The sequence below is a fragment of the Schistocerca americana genome, chromosome 5 (genome assembly GCF_021461395.2).
Source record: "Schistocerca americana isolate TAMUIC-IGC-003095 chromosome 5, iqSchAmer2.1, whole genome shotgun sequence".
In the NCBI taxonomy this organism is placed as follows: Eukaryota; Metazoa; Arthropoda; class Insecta; order Orthoptera; family Acrididae; genus Schistocerca; species Schistocerca americana.
The window spans coordinates 560,318,407-560,341,153 of record NC_060123.1 but is presented as its reverse complement, the minus strand read 5'-3'; the positions used below and the strand labels follow the sequence as shown (position 1 = coordinate 560,341,153).

The window sequence follows — 22,747 nt, the reverse complement described above, 5'->3', positions numbered from 1 at the left end:
CACAGCTTGCGCTGTATGCGCCCGCGCATTGTTGTGCGAAATGATGGATGGGTTGGGCAGGAAGTGTCGCCGCTTTTTTCGCAAATCTGGTCGCAGGTGATGCTCCAAAAACGAACAGTAATACTGTGCACTGACGGTCTGCCATGGAGGAACGTAATGTGTTAGGATAACACTACTTCAGTCGTACACGAGAATCACCATAACTTTCACCATACTGGGGCTCTGACGCACTTTCGACTTTCGCGGCGACCCATAATGACGCCACTCTTTCGTTTGGCGTTTTAGTGTTGTCTTCGTGGCATTCGCTTCAGAACTGTTCCAGAGATTCGACAGGCAGTAGACGCTCCATTCGCACCATCAACAGAGCAGGCTCTGCTAACGGTATACTAGGTCTTCCATGCCGTTGGCAACGGGCTCTACACAACGCTGGTGACTACTTTGAAGGACAGTAACAGGTGCAAACACGTACCTCTTCTGTATCGGTTGTGAATAAATAGTTGCCATTACTTAAGTTCTAATCCTCGTACTGCTACACTTGAAATTCTTTCGTTTTCATTACTGGGTTTCATACTTTTAATCTTCCTTCGCTCTTCCCAGAACTAAAATATGAATTGCACATAATCGTTCTATTCATTTTAGATGCTAGTAAACCATCCCTTCCTACAGTGACTACCGTACAGTACAAGAAATATAATGACTAGGAACTCGGTAAAAATCAGAAGAAAAGACCACAGCTAATACGTCATCGCAGGGTATGTCATTGTCTCCTCATCAATTTTGAGTCCTTTGAAACTATCATTGCGACAATAATCCCTGAAAAGTAAAGGACGACTTCCGCATTTTTATATTTGTCGCGTCTGTTCTTGCAGACAGGTCTGAAAAAAAATATAAATGTACGCGTCTTGAGGGGAAACAATATCTGTAGTGCAGACACATCTCTTGAGGGAATCAGGCAACGAGGACAGTGGACAGGGCACACTGCATCTGTAGCGTGCGTCATGTGAGAATCGGATAGCCGATGATATCATATTCCGTCTGTGCGCGTCGGGGTAATAGATAGTCCTAGTTTAGCCTCTTACCGTTAGCGCTGTGTGTCTTACTTGTTTCCATTGTGTCGTGTAAGTTCCTGTGCTCGTGGTATTCCTGTTTGTTATCTAGTGTCTGATTTTTGTGCAGGCCTTCCTGACGCAGGTTTGTCTCAAAAAAAAAAAAAAAAAAAAAAAAAAAAGAGGTTCTAATGGCTCTGAGCACTATGGGACTTAACATCTGTGGTCATCAGTCCCCTAGAACTTACAACTAGTTAAACCTAACTAACCTAAGGACAGCACACACATCCATGCCCGAGGCAGGATTCGAACCTGCGACCGTAGCAGTCGCGCGGTTCCGGACTGAGCGCCTAGAACCGCTAGACCACCGCGGCCGGCGGGGTTGTCTCACCCCATGATGTCCAGCACGCTTCCCATGTCTGTTCTAGGTACAGGAACTGTCAGCTTCAGTTTTGAAAAATCCACACGGGACTTGCTGCCCGGCTCCTTTAGAGATACACGACTGCTTGGTAAACGAGATCAAGGTTACTACAGATCAAGTGCATACTGCGTACTTCGATTTGGAATTATATGTGTGTGAAACCCTGTAATCAAGGAAGGCAGGATTCAGTTACGATTGTGGATGGGGCCGTAATCAGTTAGTTGGTTCCCTTTTGCAATTACACACATTTATTTTAAGATGTTAATTCCAGACTTAGCAATAAATAAAGCTATCACACGTTATTAATGAAGGAATAAACAACTGTGTAATTAATAGTGCTTTCAATGTGTTACGATTTACCAAATGAGCATAAAATACAGACAGCAAATAATCTTTAAAAACAAGGCAGTGTGATCCCAATTAGAATTTTAAGCCAAGTAACCACAGTCACGGCTGAAGGCCTTTAACGCCAAGAACGGCAATTATAAAAAAAAAAAAAATCAACAAACATACTGTGAAACAGCAATGCAATAGCAAGGTTAATTTAAACAGACAGGCAACTGATCACCAGACGGGTGAGACAAAATGATGGTAAACTAGGTAGCAAAATCATTTAAACCTGCTGTAACACCAAGAATGGCAATTATATAAAAAATTTAGAAAAATAAAACAAGGCCCAGTCACAGGCGGTGCACCAGGAATCGATCTCTGAGTAGGTCCTGCAAAAAACACTTTCTCAAGCGATGTGAGATAGCAGTCAAAAGTTGCATTAACTTCACAAGATGGTAACTCAGATTAGTGGCAGTCTAACGAATGACTAATGATAATCTTGCTGAGGCTACCTTACGTTCAATAAACCAAATGCAAGCATGTAAAAATACGCCAAAGCTGGAACTGGCGGTCTGGACTCCATCCGCAGAATACTGTGCTTAGAGCGCCTGGAACGAGAAAGGAATCACTACCACCGGAGTAGAAGAATCGCCAACCAACCTAAAATCAAGAAAGCTGTCAAAACGAGACGCCTCACCGGACAGCAGTAGCAAGGCGAGGAAACGTACACTGCTGTTCCATACTCTAACCCCCAGGGCAGGTAACCCAAGTCACTGCAGAATCGCGAGATCTCAAGATGTTGGAGGTTTCTCTACTTGAATCCAAATGCACTCAACTTAAAACTTGCAGGATCTAGTTTACGACGAGGCCGTGCACCCACGTGACCACAGGCCTTCGATCCGGCAGTCCATGTCTGCCGCCAGTGGTCCCGGCGTGTTCGCGCACTGTGTGGACCTGGCTCCTCCTGAGTCCACAGCCGAACTACTCACTCACACGACCCGGAAGAATCACGGCGTCGCCCCAAAGAAAGGGCCACAGTTAGTACATATCGATAACCGCCGCTGCTGCCGCTAGCGGATAAGCAACGCTTTCGAAACCAAGTGGCGGCAGTCAACACGAGAAGAAGACAGACAACCGCAACCATGTCAACTAAACAATACGGTCTGGCCTCCAACAGAGGACAGAAACCTGCAGACAGCACCAATGCGATCCGCAGCACGGCTCAGTGTGTGTGTGTGTGTGTGTGTGTGTGTGTGTGTGTGTGTTTTTAAATTATTTTTTTTAAATTTCTTGATCCCTTTACTCGTCACGATGGTTCCACTAGCATGATTCTTTTGGTGAATGCAGAAGTAGTCTATACAAACGTTCAGGTTTTTAATGTTCTGCCTGAAGTAGATGACAATTTTCTGAGGTCAGTCCTGTTCCCTTTTTGGGATATATGACATATTTGAAGGGAATGCTGGTTTAATGAGCACCACATGGTGATTAAAAAAGATATTCCCTCTCATTGGCAGATATGTGTTCAACGGGTTCATATTACTTGTACCAGTATATTTGCAATCAGAGTGACAACTTCCATACCAAATGTCCGCATTGCGTTGTGGTATTAAAACCCGCTTACGATCAGCGTAAAAGATTAACTTCAGCGGATCTTCTCCCACAGGATTCTACAGCTGAGCCAACACCGGTTATTGAGGCTCAAAGTGAATCTTACAGAGACAATGCTCGTGTTGTTTCCCCCGGTACTAACGAGTAGGGACGCTAAGGCCGTCACTCACGCAATGCTGGCCGCGATTATTCAAAACAAGAGCAGCAGAACATAAGACGTTGCAGCAGTTGAGGGGCCTTTTCCTTTGGTTCACCTTTTGGAGAGAGCTCTGTTGAAGAATCTTCTTCTCCGGCCACCGTTTGTAAACGAGAAAACCATGGGTTCTTCAGCACATGATGAGGTGGTTGGTGATAAGTCACATGGCGATTCTCCTATCATCCAGGTCGCATCGTCGGTGCCATATGTTAAGGAATCTGGTTCAGGACCCCACTTGTCTCCCACGGCTTTGTCAGATACCTCTCGGGTTGTCTCATCTTCCCACACTATTTCTGATTCTCCTGTCGTGGCCTCCACGTCACAATCTCTTGGTTCCCAAGGATACGAGTGTCGAGCCGTTAATAGACAAATCTCCATGTGTGAGTCCCTATCCGTCGACCAGAGGAGTGAGGAGATCTCTCCCTCTCTGTCTGAAACTGATCTTTTGCATGAAGTAACGGCATTGTCAAGGAGCCCCAGTAAACAACGTATCAAGCCTGAGAGAGTCGCATCATGGAAGAAAAAATACTGTTGGAAGATGGGGGGAGATCTTCACACTTCTTCTCCCTCTGCTTCATCAATTTGAAACTACGGTCTTTAATTATTTTTATCATCTTAAACACTGACCTACAGAATTTTCCCCGACAAAGAAAACTCAAACTTAACCTATTCCTTTACTACCCACAATACACAAGCCCAACGTAATCTGATTGCTATACAGTGACAGCATGACTTCCAATAACTAACACAAAAGAATGGCCCTGAATTGCAAGACATCCTGACAGTAATAAATGTCCAAAAACTACGAAATTAAAGAAATATGAAACTACCTCCAACTCTGTTAATTGCCTAAACTCATTTTAATCACGAATCCCATTTTTTTTAATAAGTAACTTACCTCACAGAAAATCTTCATAACACGAACTACAGCATTTATAGCAAGCAGCAACTACAGCCAACTGAATAAAAAGATTCTAACTACTGTACACTCTAACTACGAGGAGGCATATGGTTAGCCAAAGAAAGATTTTGTTGCAGAGCAAACAATGTATTTATAAAATTTTACCTCATTCATGTGACATCCAGTTCTAAAAATGATATAGTTGACAATAACTCCACAACCCAAACATTACAACAACATCCATCCACATTTTACATTTCCCTGCGTTTTACTTTACAATGCATGTCCTACCAACACAGTCTAAGCTAAGAAAAACATGACCATACACTTCTCTATCCATTCGTTAATAGTCCGTTGAACCACAGAATCTCTTGCCTAGGGCACAGTGCTGTCAGCAATATTAACACAGTCTATAGCGCTGCCAGCATTCAAACAGGCTATTTAGATAGCATCCTGTTCCCTTCAAAAAAATTTGCAAAGTGTTTTGGGCAGTGGCCAAGACTAAGTTGTTACAATTTTTATATTAAAAATATCAAATAGAGCAGATGCACACAAAGGTTAAGTAATGTGCTGTTAGTCAATAAAGTAAAAATTCTCCTCACAGTCCCTAAAGACAGTCCTAATATTTCATCAGAAGAGGAGTCTACGCCAGTTTTACGCACAAATGTTGAGCAGTATATGAAAACGCACAAGTAAGTAGTGGACAACAATGCAGTCTTGAAGGAGTAGTGTTGTCCTCTCCACGGAAACGCAGTGCAGACTCTTGAATTGAAGATTTCAGGTGGTATCGTACGATTGGTAATGGGCCACAACAGCGCAGACCCACGGCAGTGTCAGTCGAAGTCTTGAAGAATAATGGTAGAAATGGTGGGTCACCACAGAACGGACCCACTGTAGTTCATGTAGAGATTATGATAGCAGTGGGCCACCAAAGGTGCAGACTCACTGTAGTTCATGTAGAGATTATGATAGTAGTGGGCCACCAAAGGTGCAGACCCACTGATTCCATGTAGAGATTATGATAGCAGTGGGCCACCAAAGGTGCAGACCCACTGTAGTCCATATAGAGACTATGACAGTAGTGGGCTACCAAAAATGGAGACCCACTGTCGTCCTTGTAGAGATGGTCAGCAGCCATCAGCTGCGACTGTGTGGGTGCACAATCACAATTGAAGAGTCTTGAGGATAACATAGCAAGCCCATGAACCAGTACTGTGTAGTCAGTATTGATGCATGTTACAAGACCCTAAACAATCTCTTGTGCACTCACTAATTTTTTTGCGATATTCTTACAATCAACAATGCTGTTAACCAGTTCCTTGCTGAATTATCAACACATGTGCAAGCATTAACACAGTCATATAGTGTCTGAGATTTGATACATGTAGTATGACCAACAGACAAATGTGTGCAGTAAAAATAATCCCTGCCATTTACCTACCTTGAAAAACTGGTGTCTATACAATTACAATTTTACAGAATAAGAATACAATTACAAATGTAAAGAAAGCATCATTATAGTTAAGAACATGATAATACAAATAACATTTGTAGTAATACAGGCTTTACAAAAAGGAAGCATATACACGAGTATTATAGGAATTACAACATAGTAAATAAATGAAAAATGAGAATATCAGTAGAAGTATAACAGAATAAGTAATGTCTGCACATCTTCCTAATGTAAAGAAAATGGTACAAAAATAGAGATTAAGTTTGAAGATAACAGCATTCCTCAACATGGAGAATGCAGCCTAGTATTAGAAGGAGAAAAATTCTACCGAATTTATCTTATTAGGTAAACACAAATAGATAGGAAGAACACAAAGACACAAGGGTACACATAAAAATAGCAGAATAACACAAAAGGAAAGGACAGGATCTGTCTTCAAGTGTAAATGTGTCAATGTGTAAGTATAAAATTTTATACTACAGTACTTGTGGTGAGCATTTTATGCCTCTGTTTCATTTTTCTCATTTCAAGAATATCTTTCATGTGCATATCTCCTTTACTTTCAACCTAAACTACTTCATTTCCAAGCAAAACTTCGTTTAATTCTCGCAGATCTCTGTTACTTCCAACATTTGTTTCCACAAAAAAACCCTATCTAAGCATGATATCTTAATTTATACTTTCAACTAGTGCTTATACTTCCACATTTTTCTTACCTTATCATTCATTTCCAAGAAAATCCTACCTAAACCTGTTGTCACTACAACCTACTTATATCTGTTCATTTCCTATTTCAAAATAATTGTCCCTCATTATACAATATTCTTTGCTCTGAACTTTTCCTTATAACTTCTCAATGCAGTTCTTCCCAACTCATCACAAGTCATTTTCTTATATAGCATACCCCCTCTTAAGCTAACTGAAATCTACTGAGCTCAGATACATAAACTAGAGAGTGAGGCAATGCAGCAACACAAAAAAATAACAAAAATGCAAATTGGCAAAGAAAGCAGCAGCATATCTAAATTAGCAAAGCAAATTCAACATTACAACTCATATAAGGCAATACGCACCAAAGAAGAAAAGCAAGTCAGTGGTAAAACTGGCTTAGCACAGTAATACAAAGAAAAATTCAGTAGGACATTGCCTGACAAATAGCTGCAGCAAATGCGACAACTTATACCTAAACATCACAAAGCACAAGCAGAAAAATATTACAGTAAAGATAGCAACACAGATAACAGAAATATATGTGTAAGCTTACAATGAAGATCTGTGATCATCAAAAATATGCAATGCACCAGCACAAGCAACACGATCTATACTATCCCCTATGTGAAATGCAATGATTCTATGTCACATCTTAAGACTAAAGTGATGCACCACAACAACTTATTCAACCAAAAAAATTACCAACTACTTGAAAAGAAAATTATGTATGCAGTTCCTGTTACTAGTCCCTTTTCCTTCTTATTGGTCTTTCCTTTCCAAGAGCTCTTTTCTAAGAATGTGGATCACAAAAATTTATTTAATGGATATGTTCACATTAGCATACGTAATGAATTTTATTTTATAAAACCAATGCTGCAGCACAGCTAGAAATCAGATATATATAATAAAAAAAATAAAAAAAAGCAAATATGTCCAAAGCAAAACATAAAAACATCACCCCATAGCCATTTGGCATTTCATAAGTCAGTATAAAGTCTCTCAACTCTCGCAGAGAGACACTTGTCATAATCAGGTGTTTAAACGTAAGTATATTTCTCATCAATTCATAAGCATTTCAGTAAGTAGCACTAAGTTCAAACTCCAAAGTGTAGTACTGTATGTTGTGTTTGTGGTGTGTTCTGCAAAGAAATGACAATAGCGATGTGAATCGCCTCTCTTTTCTACAGCTAAGCGAGTGCTTGCAGGAGTGCAGCGAGCTTCGAAGCGTCTTGAGCGGCACCAGCTAAGTTGAAAGACAATACAACAATGTGTATATTTCAAGGAGGCTAGCGCGCAGCCCAGCACAGAAGAGCATTACGTCAAGGTCATATATCACAATGGTTCCAAAAATACGCGTGAACACGTCACAAAATGCAGACAAAGTACAATTTCATAAGTGCAAAGTAATCCATCTGCGTAGTTACGCAGACATGTGTCACGGACGTAAAATCCTCACCGTTAAATGACCAGATAGCCATGCAATTCTGTGTTAGAGAAATATGGTACCTATGCATAAAACTGTATGAGCAAATACCATATTAGCTAGAGCTCCTTGTGTTTGCCACATGCACGTTACACATAGCAGGTGTACCCCCATGAGGAATAATGTAATTACAACTCAGATCTTACGATTAAAATTGCGGAATGAAATGTATCACCAAAAACCTTCTCTGTATCATTGTCGTTCAAAAATATTTCTAATAATGTTTCAAGTACAAAAGGTAATCATACAAATGTGTGTTATGTAGCGCTAAACTGTAATTCTTACTGCCAGCCGTGGTGGCCGAGCGGTTCTACGCGCTACAGTCTGGAACCGCGCGATCGCTACGGTCGCAGGTTAGAATCCTGCCTCGGGCATGGGTATGTGTGATGTCCTTAGCTTAGTTAGGTTGAAGTAGTTCTAAGTTCTAGGGACTGATGATCTCAGAAGTTAAGTCCCATAGTGCTCAGAGCCAGCCACTGTAATTCTTACTGTAAGAACATTTCTGTCATTACTTAACGATAAAAATGTGCCAAGTGTTGTAGTTATCATCGTTCACAAGCAAAGTTCTCCAAACATCAAGTACTTATCTTGTCATATACAAAAGTAAAGTGCTATGCGTATAAATGTCGTAGTTATGAAGTTCATTGCCATGATCTTAAAAGTACTGTTCTGTAACATATCGATGTGAGACTGTGCAGACACAAAACAGACAGAGTGTAAAAGCAACAATGAAAGTTGATAATCGTGTATCTGTGAAACAAACCAAATATTCTGTCATCGCCGGCCGAGGTGGCCGAGCTGCTACAGTGTGGAACCGCGGGACCACTACAGTCGCAGGTTCGAATCCTGCCTCGGGCATGGCTGTTTGTGATGTCCTTAGCTTAGTTAGGTTGAAGTAGTTCTAAGTTCCAGGGGACTGATGACCTCAGGTGTTAAGTCCCATGGTGCTCAGAGCCATTTGAACCATTTTTGAACTCTATCATCTGTGAGCTCTCAGAAAGTACTTTAATTGAAAATGACTTTTCAAGTAAACCAAAATGTTGCAGTAAAACTTCATAAGCAGTATATGTTCCAAGAATGTGGGCATTATAGTCATGACATAATCGTGCAACTGACAAGTGAAAATGCATGCACAATAAAGCTGTGTTGTCTGTTCCCTACAAAAGTGTATTCATAAAATTACTGTCTTAATACGTTCCGTAGGTTCTTGACTGGATAGTTCACTCCAAAACATCGCTGCATGCTAACAGTTTCTAAATCTGACGACGCGTAATAGTAAGTTGAAGTGAAAAAAATTTTATAGCAAAAACTAAGTCAGAAAGCAAATTATTTCTCAATAAACCGTTTCACATTAGAAATGTGGTGTAACCCTTTACTTCTGTTATAATGCAGAGTTTCAGCTTCAATGCAATTATATTGTGGTATACGTCGTATCCTATAAGGATCAGAAGGAAATTGTGACTCAAACGTTTCTTTTTATGTGACAATGAATGGGTTTTAATAAGAACTTTTTGGCCAATGTGTAGTTTCTTTGCATTTGTCTTACCTTGCAGTTCTCCTTTTATCTGCAGCAGAATTTATATTTTTAATAGCCAATTCAATTATGTCTTTATGTCGAAGTTTACGTGTGCTCTGAAAGGTACAAGCTCTCTGATTCTGTTTGGTGGTTCCTCATTCTTCAGTACAAGAATAGGTGGTAAAGCAGTGGAGTCATGAGGCATTTCAATCTGTACATTTTGGAATAAATGTAAGTATCTGTCCCAATACTGATGCTTCCTGTGACAGTAAAGTCTGCAAAGCTTATTAATTTCTTTCATAATGCGTTCATACGGGTTGCAAAGTGGAGAGTACAACGAAACAAAAACAGGTTTGATTTTACGATTCCGAAGCATTCGTGACCAAACAGCAGATCTGACGTCCCAGTGGCTTTGCGTAACGGTGTGAAATAAATTTTGAACTAAGTTCAACAGCGACAAGAACGTACGAAAATCCATTCAGTGTTTTAGCAAGTGGTCCCGGAAGTCAGCAGCAGCTAATTTTTTCAATCTAGTAGGAATAGTTCAAAACAATGGAGCACGATGTGAGATGGTAGACGGTTTAGCTTTTTGACAATGTTTGCAACGGATAAGACTCTCCTAATTCTCTTTTCCACGTTGCTAAAATAATAAGCCGTCCGGAGAGTATGGTAACATTTTCGTGGGCCAAAATGTGCGTAGCTGAAATGAATGAACCAGATGAGCTTATTAACAAAATCGTCAGCATAGCTTGTTATCAACAGTGTAACGTTTGAAGAGTATGTTATTTCTAAGCAGATAATAATGACGAATCTGCATGAGTATCTTTTCACGCCCCTTACTTTTAATATCTTTCTAAATCGGATCCTTGTCTTGCTCACGAGCAATGTCCTTTAAAGATGCAGGGACGAAGTTTTCAAAATCTACTTTTTGAATGTAAACAATACCGACTTTTTTTCAAGGTTAGCTTCTGTGTTGCTTTTCACAAGGCCAGCCGGTGCACACGTGAAAGTGCGTCCGCAACAATGTTTTCCGTGCCAGGAATGTGGACTATCGTGAAGTGGAATTCTTGCTAAACGATGCCCAACGTCTCAACCTGTCATGATTTAATTTTGAAGACATAAGAAATTGCAATGCTCGATAATCACTATAAACATTCACAAGCATGCCAGAAAGAAAGAAACAAAATTTGTAAAATGCCCAAACTATAGCTAAAGCTTCCAATTCAGTGACGGAATAATTTTTCTCAGATTTTGTTAGCACGCGGCTAGTAAAAGCGATGGTTTTCTGAACAGTAATGTCATTTTCTGTAGCTTCTTGAAATAAATGCGCACGAAGACCAACTTCAGAAGAATCCATATCAAGACAAAAATCCTGTGACAGATCTGGGCGAGCTAAAATTGGCGCGTTAAGTAGCGCATCTTTCAAAGAATCAAATTCCAACTGTGCCTGTTCGTCCCAGTTCCAAACAGTGTTTTTGCTAGTGAGAGATCAAAGTTTTGGAGTTACTAGAATTTGCATATTTAGGAAACGACGGTATAAATTCACGAGATCTAGAAAACTACGAACATTTATTTATTTATTGTGGATGGAACAGGAATAGCTCTGATTGCTTCCAACCTGTCAGGATCCGGCTGAATACCATCAGAAGAAATAATGTAACTCAAAAACTTCACCTTTGACCTGCCGAATTCAGATTTTTCCGTGTTAAGTGTAATTTCAGATTCATCAAATATACGTAACTAACTGTTGAGAATATAATTATGTTGTTCCCAAGAGGCTTCTGCTATTTTTTATATCGTTCACGTACGAGGTGATGTGTCGTTTTAAAAACTCAAGTAATATGTACTTTAGCCCAATAAATGAATGCTGCCGAAGAGATGTTCAAACCAAAAGGAAGTTCCCGAAATTGACAACAAACGCCGAAACAAAGAAAAGCCGTATATTTTCTACATTCTGGATGAAGTTAAATTTGATAAAAGCTGGATCTGAGATCAATAAAGACAACACTTTTACGCCATTTTTGAAGAAGTTCTTCCAACGTTTGCGGCCTGTCTGTTTCAGGAATGATTATGATATTTATTTGTCTGGAATCTAAGACAAGCCTAATCGTTACGTTTTTCTTCTCAACACCATGTAATGGATCATTGTATGAACTTACCGCTGGGTCAATATTGCCCTCGTCAAGCATAGGTTGTATTTCCGTTCTAACACGGTCCGTATAATGTGTCACTAAGAAAAAAATGTCCACACTCTTCTCCATCCACTCGGTAACTGCTAGTCCGTCCAACCACAGAATTCTTGCCGCGGGCGCAGAGCGCTGTCAGCGATATTAACACAGTCTATAGCGCTGCCAAGATACAAACAGGCTAAAGACACACTGACTCTGCCATGGTTAGTGGTACATAATTCCTTTCGAAGATGGTTTTATAATTTTGCAGTTATTGTTCCAATTCAGTTGCCTATGCAAGCATTTGCTTTGACACTTTGAATGTAAAAACGATTGGTTCGGAACTCCGGCTCGCCGCTTTGCGACAGTTTGTATATGACTCTGACGCAGACGTAATTTTTGTACAGGAAGTATTATTTGACCCGTTTGCAATTCCTAGGTTCTCGTCCTTTCTTAATGGGGCTTCCGAACTTTCTAGGGTCACTGCCTTCTTTTATAGGGAAGGAATTCTATTATGAGATTTCGAAGGTCTCTGTGATGGTAGGAGTGCAGGATGCACTTTTTGTGATCTCATTTTCATTCTTCTCTGTGCTCCTTCTGGCTCTGGTCGTTCTATGGAACGTTTCCGTTCCTAGAAAGAGGAAATCATTTACCTTTGTCGTAAATCCCCTACAAAGATTCTATTGGGTGATGACTTTATTGTGTTCTCTGGCGGATGGATTAGTCTCCTACTCTTAGTTTTATTAAGAAGTCGATGACATGGTGGGTTTCTCCGTATGCTGTACGATACACCTACTTTACTGCCACCTCTAGAAGTTAGTTTTATCACTTTTTGTCTTTCTGGTTCTTCGTGCGGGCAGCTTTTGGACGTTGATTTGATACCCACCTGTTTTACTAATCATTGTGCTGTAACTGTCACATTTACTTATGAGTATGAGCCAGTAAAATTGTATCGTATTCCTTGGATGCTCAATCTAGCCTATCTACAAGGCCATTCCCTTGGTGTTGTCAATCAGGAAGTATGGGCCCGTTGCTCTCGTAGTGTATAACGGCAGTCGTCTATTGTGGAATGGTGGACACTGCATGCCAAGTCACAAATTCTTAAGGCTCTCATGCGTTTTGGTTCCGTAAAGGCGATAGACGTCCGGCGGACTCAGGTATTTCATTACTCCGTCTTGCATCAACTTTACGATAGCGATAGGCAAGCTCCCTTACGGATTATTGATGTACGGCGAATTAAAGTAAAACTCCCAGAGTTAAAACAATTTCAGATGGAAGGACACGGGACAAATTCGCAACCATATTTCGTTTTAGAAGATGAACTGACTTCACTATACCATCTTACCAGTATCTATTCACCTGCCTCGAGATGACTGGGTGTTTGTGTTGTCCTCATTATTTCATCAGCATTCCCGAAAGTGCCGAGTTTGGACAGAGCAAAGGTTGGGAATTTGTACGGGCGCTGATAACTGCGTAGTTGAGCGCTCCACAAACCAAACATCATCATCATCATCATCATCATCTTACCAGTATCTAGGTGCGCATGAAACGCGTTTGTGTTGCATTCCTCGCTTACGCCGTTGGTCGAATGTCAACGCCCCACCGTGACATTTTCAAGTTCATTTTTAACTACTTCACTGAATTTTAGGAGGCCCACATTCTGGCTGAAAATTTTCCTGATGACTTTTCCCCTTTGCTGGAATGCGTCGACACCACTGTGCCTTTTTTGAGTGATTCTCACAAGGACGATATATACAATGTTACCGGGTCTCTGTCACGCATACCACCTGGAGGAGGAGGAGGAGGAGGAGGATATTAGTGTTTAACGTCCCGTCGACAACGAGGTCATTAGAGACGGAGCGCAAGCTCGGGTGAGGGAAGGATGGGGAAGGAAATCGGCCGTGCCCTTTCAAAGGAACCATCCCGGCATTTGCCTGAAGCGATTTAGGGAAATCACGGAAAACCTAAATCAGGATGGCCGGAGACGGGATTGAACCGTCGTCCTCCCGAATGCGAGTCCAGTGTGCTAACCACTGCGCCACATCGCTCGGTATACCACCTGGATTGGATGGTATTTCTAAAGAATTTTATCTTCATTCTTGGCCTCTCATAGGTGACACAATAACGTCGATAGTCGATAAAGTGGTACGGGATGTCTCGCTTCCTACTCCTTTCAAGGAAGGTAAAATGGTCCTCGTCCCGAAAACCAATCTGATCTTGACTCTCTTCGTTCGATTACTTTGCTAAACTTCGACTGTAAAATTGTCGCTCGAGCTATAAATATCGGTGTCTCAAAGTTGTTCGGCGAAACCATTGCCGCTCACCAAAGTTGTGTGCCTGAAGGCATAGTAGTAACTTCTATTATCGAACATCGAGATGTCGTATCGGTGGCTGCGGCCACTAATGTCTCAGCGGCCTTGTGCTTTCTCGACTTCCGCAAGTCATTTGACGGTGTCTGCCACAGTTTTTTAATGAGCGTCTTAACCGCTTTGGGTTTTACTCCAAGCGCATGCCAGGTCCCAGCCAATCTTTTCATTGCTATCCATGTCTCACTGAACGGTCACCTTACGCCCCGGATTTCGATCCGAATGAATCTTCCCGAGGAGAAAAACATGATCCTTGTATAGAATGTATCAGATATGTTTCTGGTCGAAGTCACAGTTCTAGGGAGACTGGGAGATCACTTCTCAACCGTATTTGCGCATCTTTCCGGTTACAACATCTCTTAAAGTGCTGCAAGCGTAGCCCACTCTCAAGCAACTAAACCTGTGTTTAGTGCACCTTTTTGTTCAGTTTTCTCGTGAGTTCAGTACAATGAAATGAGGTGTCTTTGTTCTCATGGAACTGTGTCAGTCAAGATGATTCCTTGGCGATGATTAAGGGAATATGATCACTTGTTTGACTGAACTCATCGTAACGTTTCTGGTTGGTGGGAAAACAGACCTCGCCACTGGTTAGGATTAAACTACAGCTGAAGTGCCCACAATAAACAGTCGAGCACTGAGGCCTCCATCTTTCAGAGCTGTTTCTCTTTTTTAAATCATTAGGAAGAATTCGGAATTTTGATGTTGGTGGAAAACCTGTCACCTCAGACTGTTCTTCAGAGGCCACATGGCGGTTCTCTTCATGACCATCTATTGCAAGTTTTAAAATTCCTTCCTCAGTTAAAGTTTTCAGCGTTCATGATCTGGGATCATTGCTTATTCTCTTATTACCAACAACAAAATGATTAGACCAGCGATAAATTGTAGTACAGTCAATTCCCTACAACCTTCACTTTGACCATATTGACTTACGTTGCGCCTTTGCCTCGTAAATTTTCGATCTTAATATTCGGTATTTCATATTAAAAAATCTCATCATCCAAGATTTCTGAAATTTTTATGTCGGCTATGTTGTTGTTGTTGTTGTTGTGGTCTTCAGTCCTGAGACTGGTTTGATGCAGCTCTCCATGCTACTCTATCCTGTGCAAGCTTCTTCATCTCCCAGTACCTACTGCAACCTACATCCTTCTGAATCTGCTTAGTGTATTCATCTCTTGGTCTCCCCCTATGATTTTTACCCTCCACGCTGCCCTCCAATACTAAATTGGTGATCCCTTGATGCCTCAGAACATGTCCTACCAACCGATCCCTTCTTCTGGTCAAGTTGTGCCACAAACTTCTCTTCTCCCCAATCCTATTCAATACTTCCTCATTAGTTATGTGATCTACCCATCTAATCTTCAGCATTCTTCTGTAGCACCACATTTCAAAAGCTTCTATTCTCTTCTTCTCCTAACTATTTACCGTCCATGTTTCACTTCCATACATGGCTACACTCCATACAAATACTTTCAGAAATAACTTCCTGACACTTAAATCTATACTCGATGTTAACAAATTTCTCTTCTTCAGAAACGCTTTCCTTGCCATTGCCAGTCTACATTTTATATCCTCTCTACTTCGACCATCATCAGTTATTTTGCTCCCCAAATAGCAAAACTCATTTACTACTTTAAGTGTCTCATTTCCTAATCTAATACCCTCAGCATCACCCTACTTAACTCGACTACATTCCATTATCCTCGTTTTGATTTTGTTGATGTTCATCTTATATCCTCCCTTCAAGACACCATCCATTCCGTTCAACTGCTCTTCCAAGTCCTTTGCTGTCTCTGACAGAATTACAATGTCATCGGCGAACCTCAAAGTTTTTATTTCTTCTCCATGGATTTTAATACCTACTCCAAATTTTTCTTTTGTTTCCTTTACTGCTTGCTCAATATACAGATTGAATAACATCGGGGAGAGGCTACAACCCTGTCTTACTCCCTTCCCAACCACTGCTTCCCTTTCATGTCCCTCAACTCTTATAACTGCCATCTGGTTTCTGTACAAGTTGTAAATAGCCTTTCGCTCCCTGTATTTTACCCCTGCCACCTCTAGAATTTGAAAGAGAGTATTCCAGTCAACATTGTCAAAACCTTTCTCTAGGTCTACAAATGCTACAAACGTAGGTTTGCCTTTCCTTAATCTTTCTTCTAAGATAAGTCGTAAGGTCAGTATTGCCTCACGTGTTCCAGTATTTCTACAGCTATAGGATGCTGAAAAATAGAGGACGCTGTGGACGAAACGAAATACTCGCTTCTTCCTCGAGCTTTAAACTGAAACTTGCTCATTACTGTTATAAATGCAACCTCCGTATTGCCAAACTGCACATTATTTATGAAATAATCCTTGCATATTTCTAGGCACTGGGGGATACCAAATGGACTTGTGTGTTGAAGTCGCCACCTAGAGTGTCCACAGTTCGGAGCGGTCGAAGGCACCTAAGATATCAGTGATGGAACAACGCTTTACAAGAGGTGTGCGTTCTATATTCATAGTGTTGCAGGTATGAAGAGCAGTTATGTACGAGCAACATATTCTGATAAGTTGTTACTATAGCATTTCTGTGCCACTACACCATTAACAGCAACTTCTATATTGTTGAAACCGCTTGCCTATAGCGTGCTCCACTCCTGTCTACACCAGATAAAGGCTTACATAAATTTTTGAAGGCAAAGTCTATTTGTTCACCTTCGAGATGCTGCTGTTCTAAAAACGCTGATAAAAGGATCTTGATCTGAGAACAAATTTACTGCAACTCAGGCAAGACGTGACTCACGATGATCGATTACAGAGGCTGAAGTGGCACTTCCTGTGTAGATAACTATGTGTTTCCCGCCAAATAAGTGGGACATTTCAGGAGAAATCTCAAACATACATCGTGAGTCACGTCTATCGTGAGTTGCAATACACTTACCTTTAGATCAAGGTTCCTTTATTGCACGACGTTTTACGAACAAGGGCGTCTCGAATGGGGGACATATAGAGTCTTCAAACATTCATGTAAGCCGTTCGACATCATACAATTTTGCACAATCTTGGCAATAGTACGATGGCATAGCGTGTCCTCCCGAAGTATCTGATTCATTGCAAGAATTCTTGCTGGACAACGACCATTGCATAATAATGCGTTGTGAGTGTGTACACTATTGTTGTTGTGGTTTCAGTCCTGAGACTGGTTTGATGCAGCTCTCCATGCTACTCTACCCTGTGCAAGATTCTTCATCTCCCAGTACCTACTGCAACCTATACCCTTCTGAATCTGCTTAGTGTATTCATCTCTTGGTCTCCCTCTACGATTTTTACCCTCCACGCTGCCCTCCAAAACTAAATTGGTGATCCCTTGATGCCTCAGAACATGTCCTACCAACCGATCCCTTCTTCTAGTCAAGTTGTGCCACGAACTCCTCTTCTCCCCAATTATATCCAAGACCTCCTCATTAGTTATGTGATCTACCCATCTAATCTTCAGCATTCTTCTGTAGCACCACGTTTCGAAAGCTTCTATTCTCTTCTTGTCCAAACTATTTATCGTCAATGTTTCACTTTCATATATGGCTACACTCCATACAAATACTTTCAGGAACGACTTCCTTACATTTAAATCTATACTCGATGTTAACAAATTTCTCTTCTTCAGAAACGCTTTCCTTGACATTGACAGTCTACATTTTACATCCTCTCTACTTCTACCATCATCAGTTATTTTGCTTCCCAAATAGCAAAACTCCTTTACTACTTTAAGTGTCTCAGTTCCTAATCTAATTCCCTCAGCATCACCCGAGTTAATTCGACTACATTCCAATATCCTCGTTTTGCTTTTGTTGATGTTCTTCTTATATCCTCCTTTCAAGACACTGTCCATTCCGTTCAGCTCCTCTTCCAGGTCCTTTGCTGTCTCTGACAGAATTACAATGTCATCGGCGAATCTCAAAGTTTTTATTTCTTCTACATGGATTTTAATACCTACTGCGAATTTTTCTTTTGTTTCCTTCACTGCTTGCTCAATATACAGATTGAATAACATCGAGGATAGGCTACAGCCCTGTCTCACTCCCTTCCCAGTCACTACTTCCCTTTCATGTCCCTCGACTCTTATAACCGCCATCTGGTTTCTGTACAAATAGTAAATAGCCTTTCGCTCCCTGTATCTTAGCCCTGCCACCTTCAGAATTTGAAAGAGAGTATTCCAGTTAACATCGTGAAAAGCTTTCTCTAAGTCTACAAATGCTACTAACGTAGGTTCGCCTTTCCTTAATCTATCTTGTAAGATAAGTCGTAGGGTCAGTATTGCCTCGCTCTGTGTCCGCTAGAAACAAATTATACATTCTCCAAGGATTCGCTAACAGACTAGCAATATTATCAACATACATACCAATTTATTGAATTTATTGGACAGAATAACATTGTGAGCATTGCATCTGACTGTACACAACGGTAAGGAGAGTTGGGCGACAGAATAGTACTGCAACTCTCGTGGTAGGAAAGCTGGACACATGAAATGATAAGCGAACAAGGTAAGGACGAAAGATGGTGTCGTAGCGATGAGGTTCCAAGTGCGCTGAGTCGACGCCACAGGCCATTCTGTATTGCGGTGGCAGAGGGCGTTCGTAGTACAGAGCAGAACCGCTAGAGGCGTGACGCAGTGGGCGCGCACAATTGGATTCGCCACATCCCGTGCGACCGCTATCGGCGTCTAACGGAAACTTGCAATTCCATTACCAACTGTAGAATGTCACTGGGGTGGTATTGACACATAACACGACAGTGAGTTTATTCACTAGAGACGCCGTAATCCCTAGGAAGAAATTCTTTCTCAATAATTTTTACTGAATTTTCAGTACCTTAATCAAAGAACAAATCTTTCACTCCCCCCCCCCCCCCTCCTTCCGTCCTGTTTTTCCCCACCTACCTTGTCTCTGCCTCCCTTCCCTCACCGAGCAAGGTGGCGCAGTGGTTAGCACACTGGACTCGCATTTGGAAGGACGACGGTTCAATCCCGCGTCCGGCCATCCTGATTTAGGTTTTCCGTGATTTCCCTAAATCTCTCCAGGCAAATGCCGGGATGGTTCCTTTGAAAGGGCACGGCCGACTTCCTTCCCCATCCTTCCCTAATCCGATGAGACCGATGACCTCGCTGTTTGGTCTCTTCACCCAAACAACCAACCAACCAACCATCTCTCACCCGAGTCCTTCTTGCTCTCCCCTCGCCTACCTTTCCCACTCTTTCTCGCGCCCGCCCAGCCCCCCTTTTCTATGTCCCCTCCCTCTATCGGCTCTCCCTTCTTTTCTTTTCTCTCCTCCCCCCTTTATTCCCCCTCTTAGGTCCGGCTTCCCCCCCCCTTCCATCCATCCTGTTTTTCCCCGCCTACTGTGTCTCTGTCTGCCTTCTCTCACCCGAGTCCTTCTTGCTCTCCCCTCACCTACCTTTTCCACTCTTTCTCGCGCCCGCCCAGCCCCCCTTTTCTATGTCCCCTCCCTCTATCGGCTCCCTCTTTTTTTCTTTTCTCTCCTCCCCCCTTTATTCCCCCTCTTAGGTCCGGCTCCCCCCCCACCCGAACTGCCCCCATGTGTCGCCTGTATAATGCTGTTATAAGTGAGTGTTCAGTGTCGTACGTCCCCTGTCAGTGTTGCCAACAGCCACCACACTGTCACTAGTTGTGTTTCTTATCTCGTGCGAACAGAAACCAGACTGTCGCCATGTTTTTTAAATGAGCCTGTCTCTTTCTTGTGTGCCTTCATCCGCATCATCACCGCAGTCTTTTTTTATGTTTTAAATTCAACAACTTTCCGCCATTTCACAGTTTTTTACGATGTCACCGTTTTATTGCCTGTTTCTCTTGTTTGTTTATGTTCTCATTATGTTTCCTAACTTTTCTGTAGGCTGTAGAGCAGCATATTACGCCAATGCCAACCCACCCCCACTCGAGGGGGGGGGGGAGGAAGGAAATTGAAATCCAATAAAGAAAAAAAAACTTTCACTCCACTGTAGAGAGATAGTTTCCTTGCCTCACATACATAAGCTTTTTCTAAAATTATCGAGAGACGATAATTTTGTATCGATTACAGTGTTTCCACTGAATAAGATGACATTTCTGCTTACTCTGCAAAGAGAAAGATTCATTCTTGAAACAGTCTGCCAGACCATCTCTAGGCCATTTCTCCACAACATCTGTTCTTCCATGAATGCTATTCCAGCAAGGCTAGCAGGAGAGCTTCTGTGAAGAACGGAATGTAGGAGAGAGGTGAAACTTCCTGACAGTTTAAGACTGTGTGCGTGACTGGGACTGGAAGCTAAGACCTTTGCCTTTGGCAGCCAAGTGTTCTACCAACTGAGCTATCTAAGCACAACTCACGACCCGCCTTCACGGCTTTACTTTCACCAGTGCCTCATCTCCTACTTTCCAAACTTCCCAGATTCTCCTGCATATCTCGAAGGAGTAGCACTCCTGGAAAAATGGGTAAAGTGGAGACGTGACTTGGCCTGGGGGAGGGGAGATTGTTTTTGTCAAATCCTGCCTCGTCGTCGAAGATCGGGTGTCTAGCAATCCTGCTTTCTCGGATCGCTAGACAACATTCAATCTAATGGTATTAATGAGTTTTATTACAAAAACGTAAATGATGATACTTAACTTTGAATATTACACAGCTGTGTCGCAAGCAAAGGGCGACAGACAAAATAAACAAGCTTCTTCAGTAAATACAATTTGTAAGTGGCTGCTATACAAGTGCCTAATCTTGATGATGCTGTACAACTGCCCAAGACCAGTAGGGCGCGGCGCTTATGTCCCCCTCGCATAGAAACCGCTGAGAGGGGTCGGTCAGCGTGCTATTGGCTGACCTCTTCTCACAGCCCTCTCTGCTTTCTCGTTCCCGGCTGGCGTGCTGGCGCTTGAATTTAGGCCGTAACAGTTTTCAGCACGAGTTCATTCTAGGAGAAATGTATTGGCAAAGTAAAATCACTGAGTGGGAAACACGAATCGTGCGTGGATAGCTCAGTTGATAAACTCGTTGCCCACAAACGCCGTATTTAGAGGTAGGAGTGTAAATGTGGAAACCCAGTTTGTTTTTGCTGCATAAAAGAAATGCATACTTCTGTTTCAGTTTCAAAAATTAGACAAAGCTAATTCATAATGTTTTAGCAATGAATGTAATATTAGGAAACACAAAAACTAAATATGTTAAAAACTAAATATGTTAAAAATTAAAAAACATTTTGTGGTTGCACAACAACTCACAAATTTTTCAAGAAGTGCGGGTAATGTGGAAACGCCTAAAAATTGTGGGAAACGGACTACTACAAACGAAAACTATTGAAAATGTTAGAAACTATTTTATTTTATATTAAATTTAAATTACACAAAAATATTTTTAAACGCAACTGTATTAGGAAAATGCTTTAAAAACGAAGTTCACTTGCAAAAATCGCATATGTAAATATCTCCTTCATTTCCGGCACACAAAGAGTGACTCCACTCCTCACACACTACACACTTAATCCACAATTCTCCCTGAATGTCTTTGGAAAATGCGCCTTCACAAAAAATACAAATTGCATCTTCTTCAGTAGGTTTTTCTTCACCAACTGCGAGATCCAAATGTGACTCACCGGAGAAGACAGTTGGTGCAATGTGCTCTTCATCTGAATCCTCAGATAACTTGAGCCGTTTTTTGCACGGTTTTGTAGGAGGAGCTTCACGTTTTTTCTTGCTTTTGGCAGGTGCCTTAGGAAGCTTCTGTTTACCCTCTAGTAAGGAGTCTTCAAGGCGTGTTTTAGAAGGCGAAGATGTCCAAACAGCTGATGAACCTGGCTTATGACCTCTGTTGGAAACCATCCTCTTTAGAGGAGGTACTGGCATGATATCTTGTGGAGACACACACCTATTTGCTTAGGTATGTGACAACGATGTTAACCTTTGGTTTTATCCATTTCAGCGAGGTACTGTACCAACTGTTTCTCAGTAGCATCAGTGGAAACGTCCAAGTCTCCAAGAAACACATTCTTCAGGTGACATATCACTATGCACGAACCTTTGAAGTGTCGTCTGAGGTACAATGAAAGCTTTTACTGCTCTTCTTAACCCCACCTGCTTTCCCTTGAGGCTATTATAGCCTTAATCATGTTTTCAGCATCCCACTTCTTCACAATAGCTCTTGGTTTCCGATCAGTTAGCTTTCGTGGCATCTAGAAACAGACGCAAAACGTATTAGACGTAATTTATTTGATGTTGGTATTGTGGAAAGGTTTCCACAATGCCATCGTATGTATGCTTCCCATTATCTACACAATGGCCATTTTAAATTTCGGTAGATTACATTAAGCAACTATCCATTTAAGGTTGACAAAGGACTGCTAAAACCTTCTATGCACCTCTATTTATAAGCTATCAGACGTAAAGAAAGATAACTAGAAAGTATATAGATAAATATAATAGCACAACTTACCTCGAAAAAAATGCGCGAACGTTAATTGCATCACTGTCGCGGCGTCTGTTGCTCAACTGACTTCTAACCCTCTACCGTGACAAAAAGGAACTATTGCAAC

At 41.6% G+C, this 22,747-nt stretch overlaps 1 protein-coding gene across 1 annotated transcript in view; it reads right to left on the bottom strand.

Annotated features, from left to right (window-relative positions):
- Window positions 1–22,061, bottom strand: part of LOC124616529 (cytochrome P450 6k1-like) — a 155,049-nt gene extending 132,988 nt beyond the window's left edge. Inside the window, exon 1 of the mRNA XM_047144845.1 lies at window positions 21,812–22,061. Within this exon, the coding sequence (XP_047000801.1) occupies window positions 21,812–22,061 (250 nt within the window). The remainder of the gene's footprint in view (window positions 1–21,811) is intronic.
- Window positions 22,062–22,747: the final 686 nt, after the last annotated feature.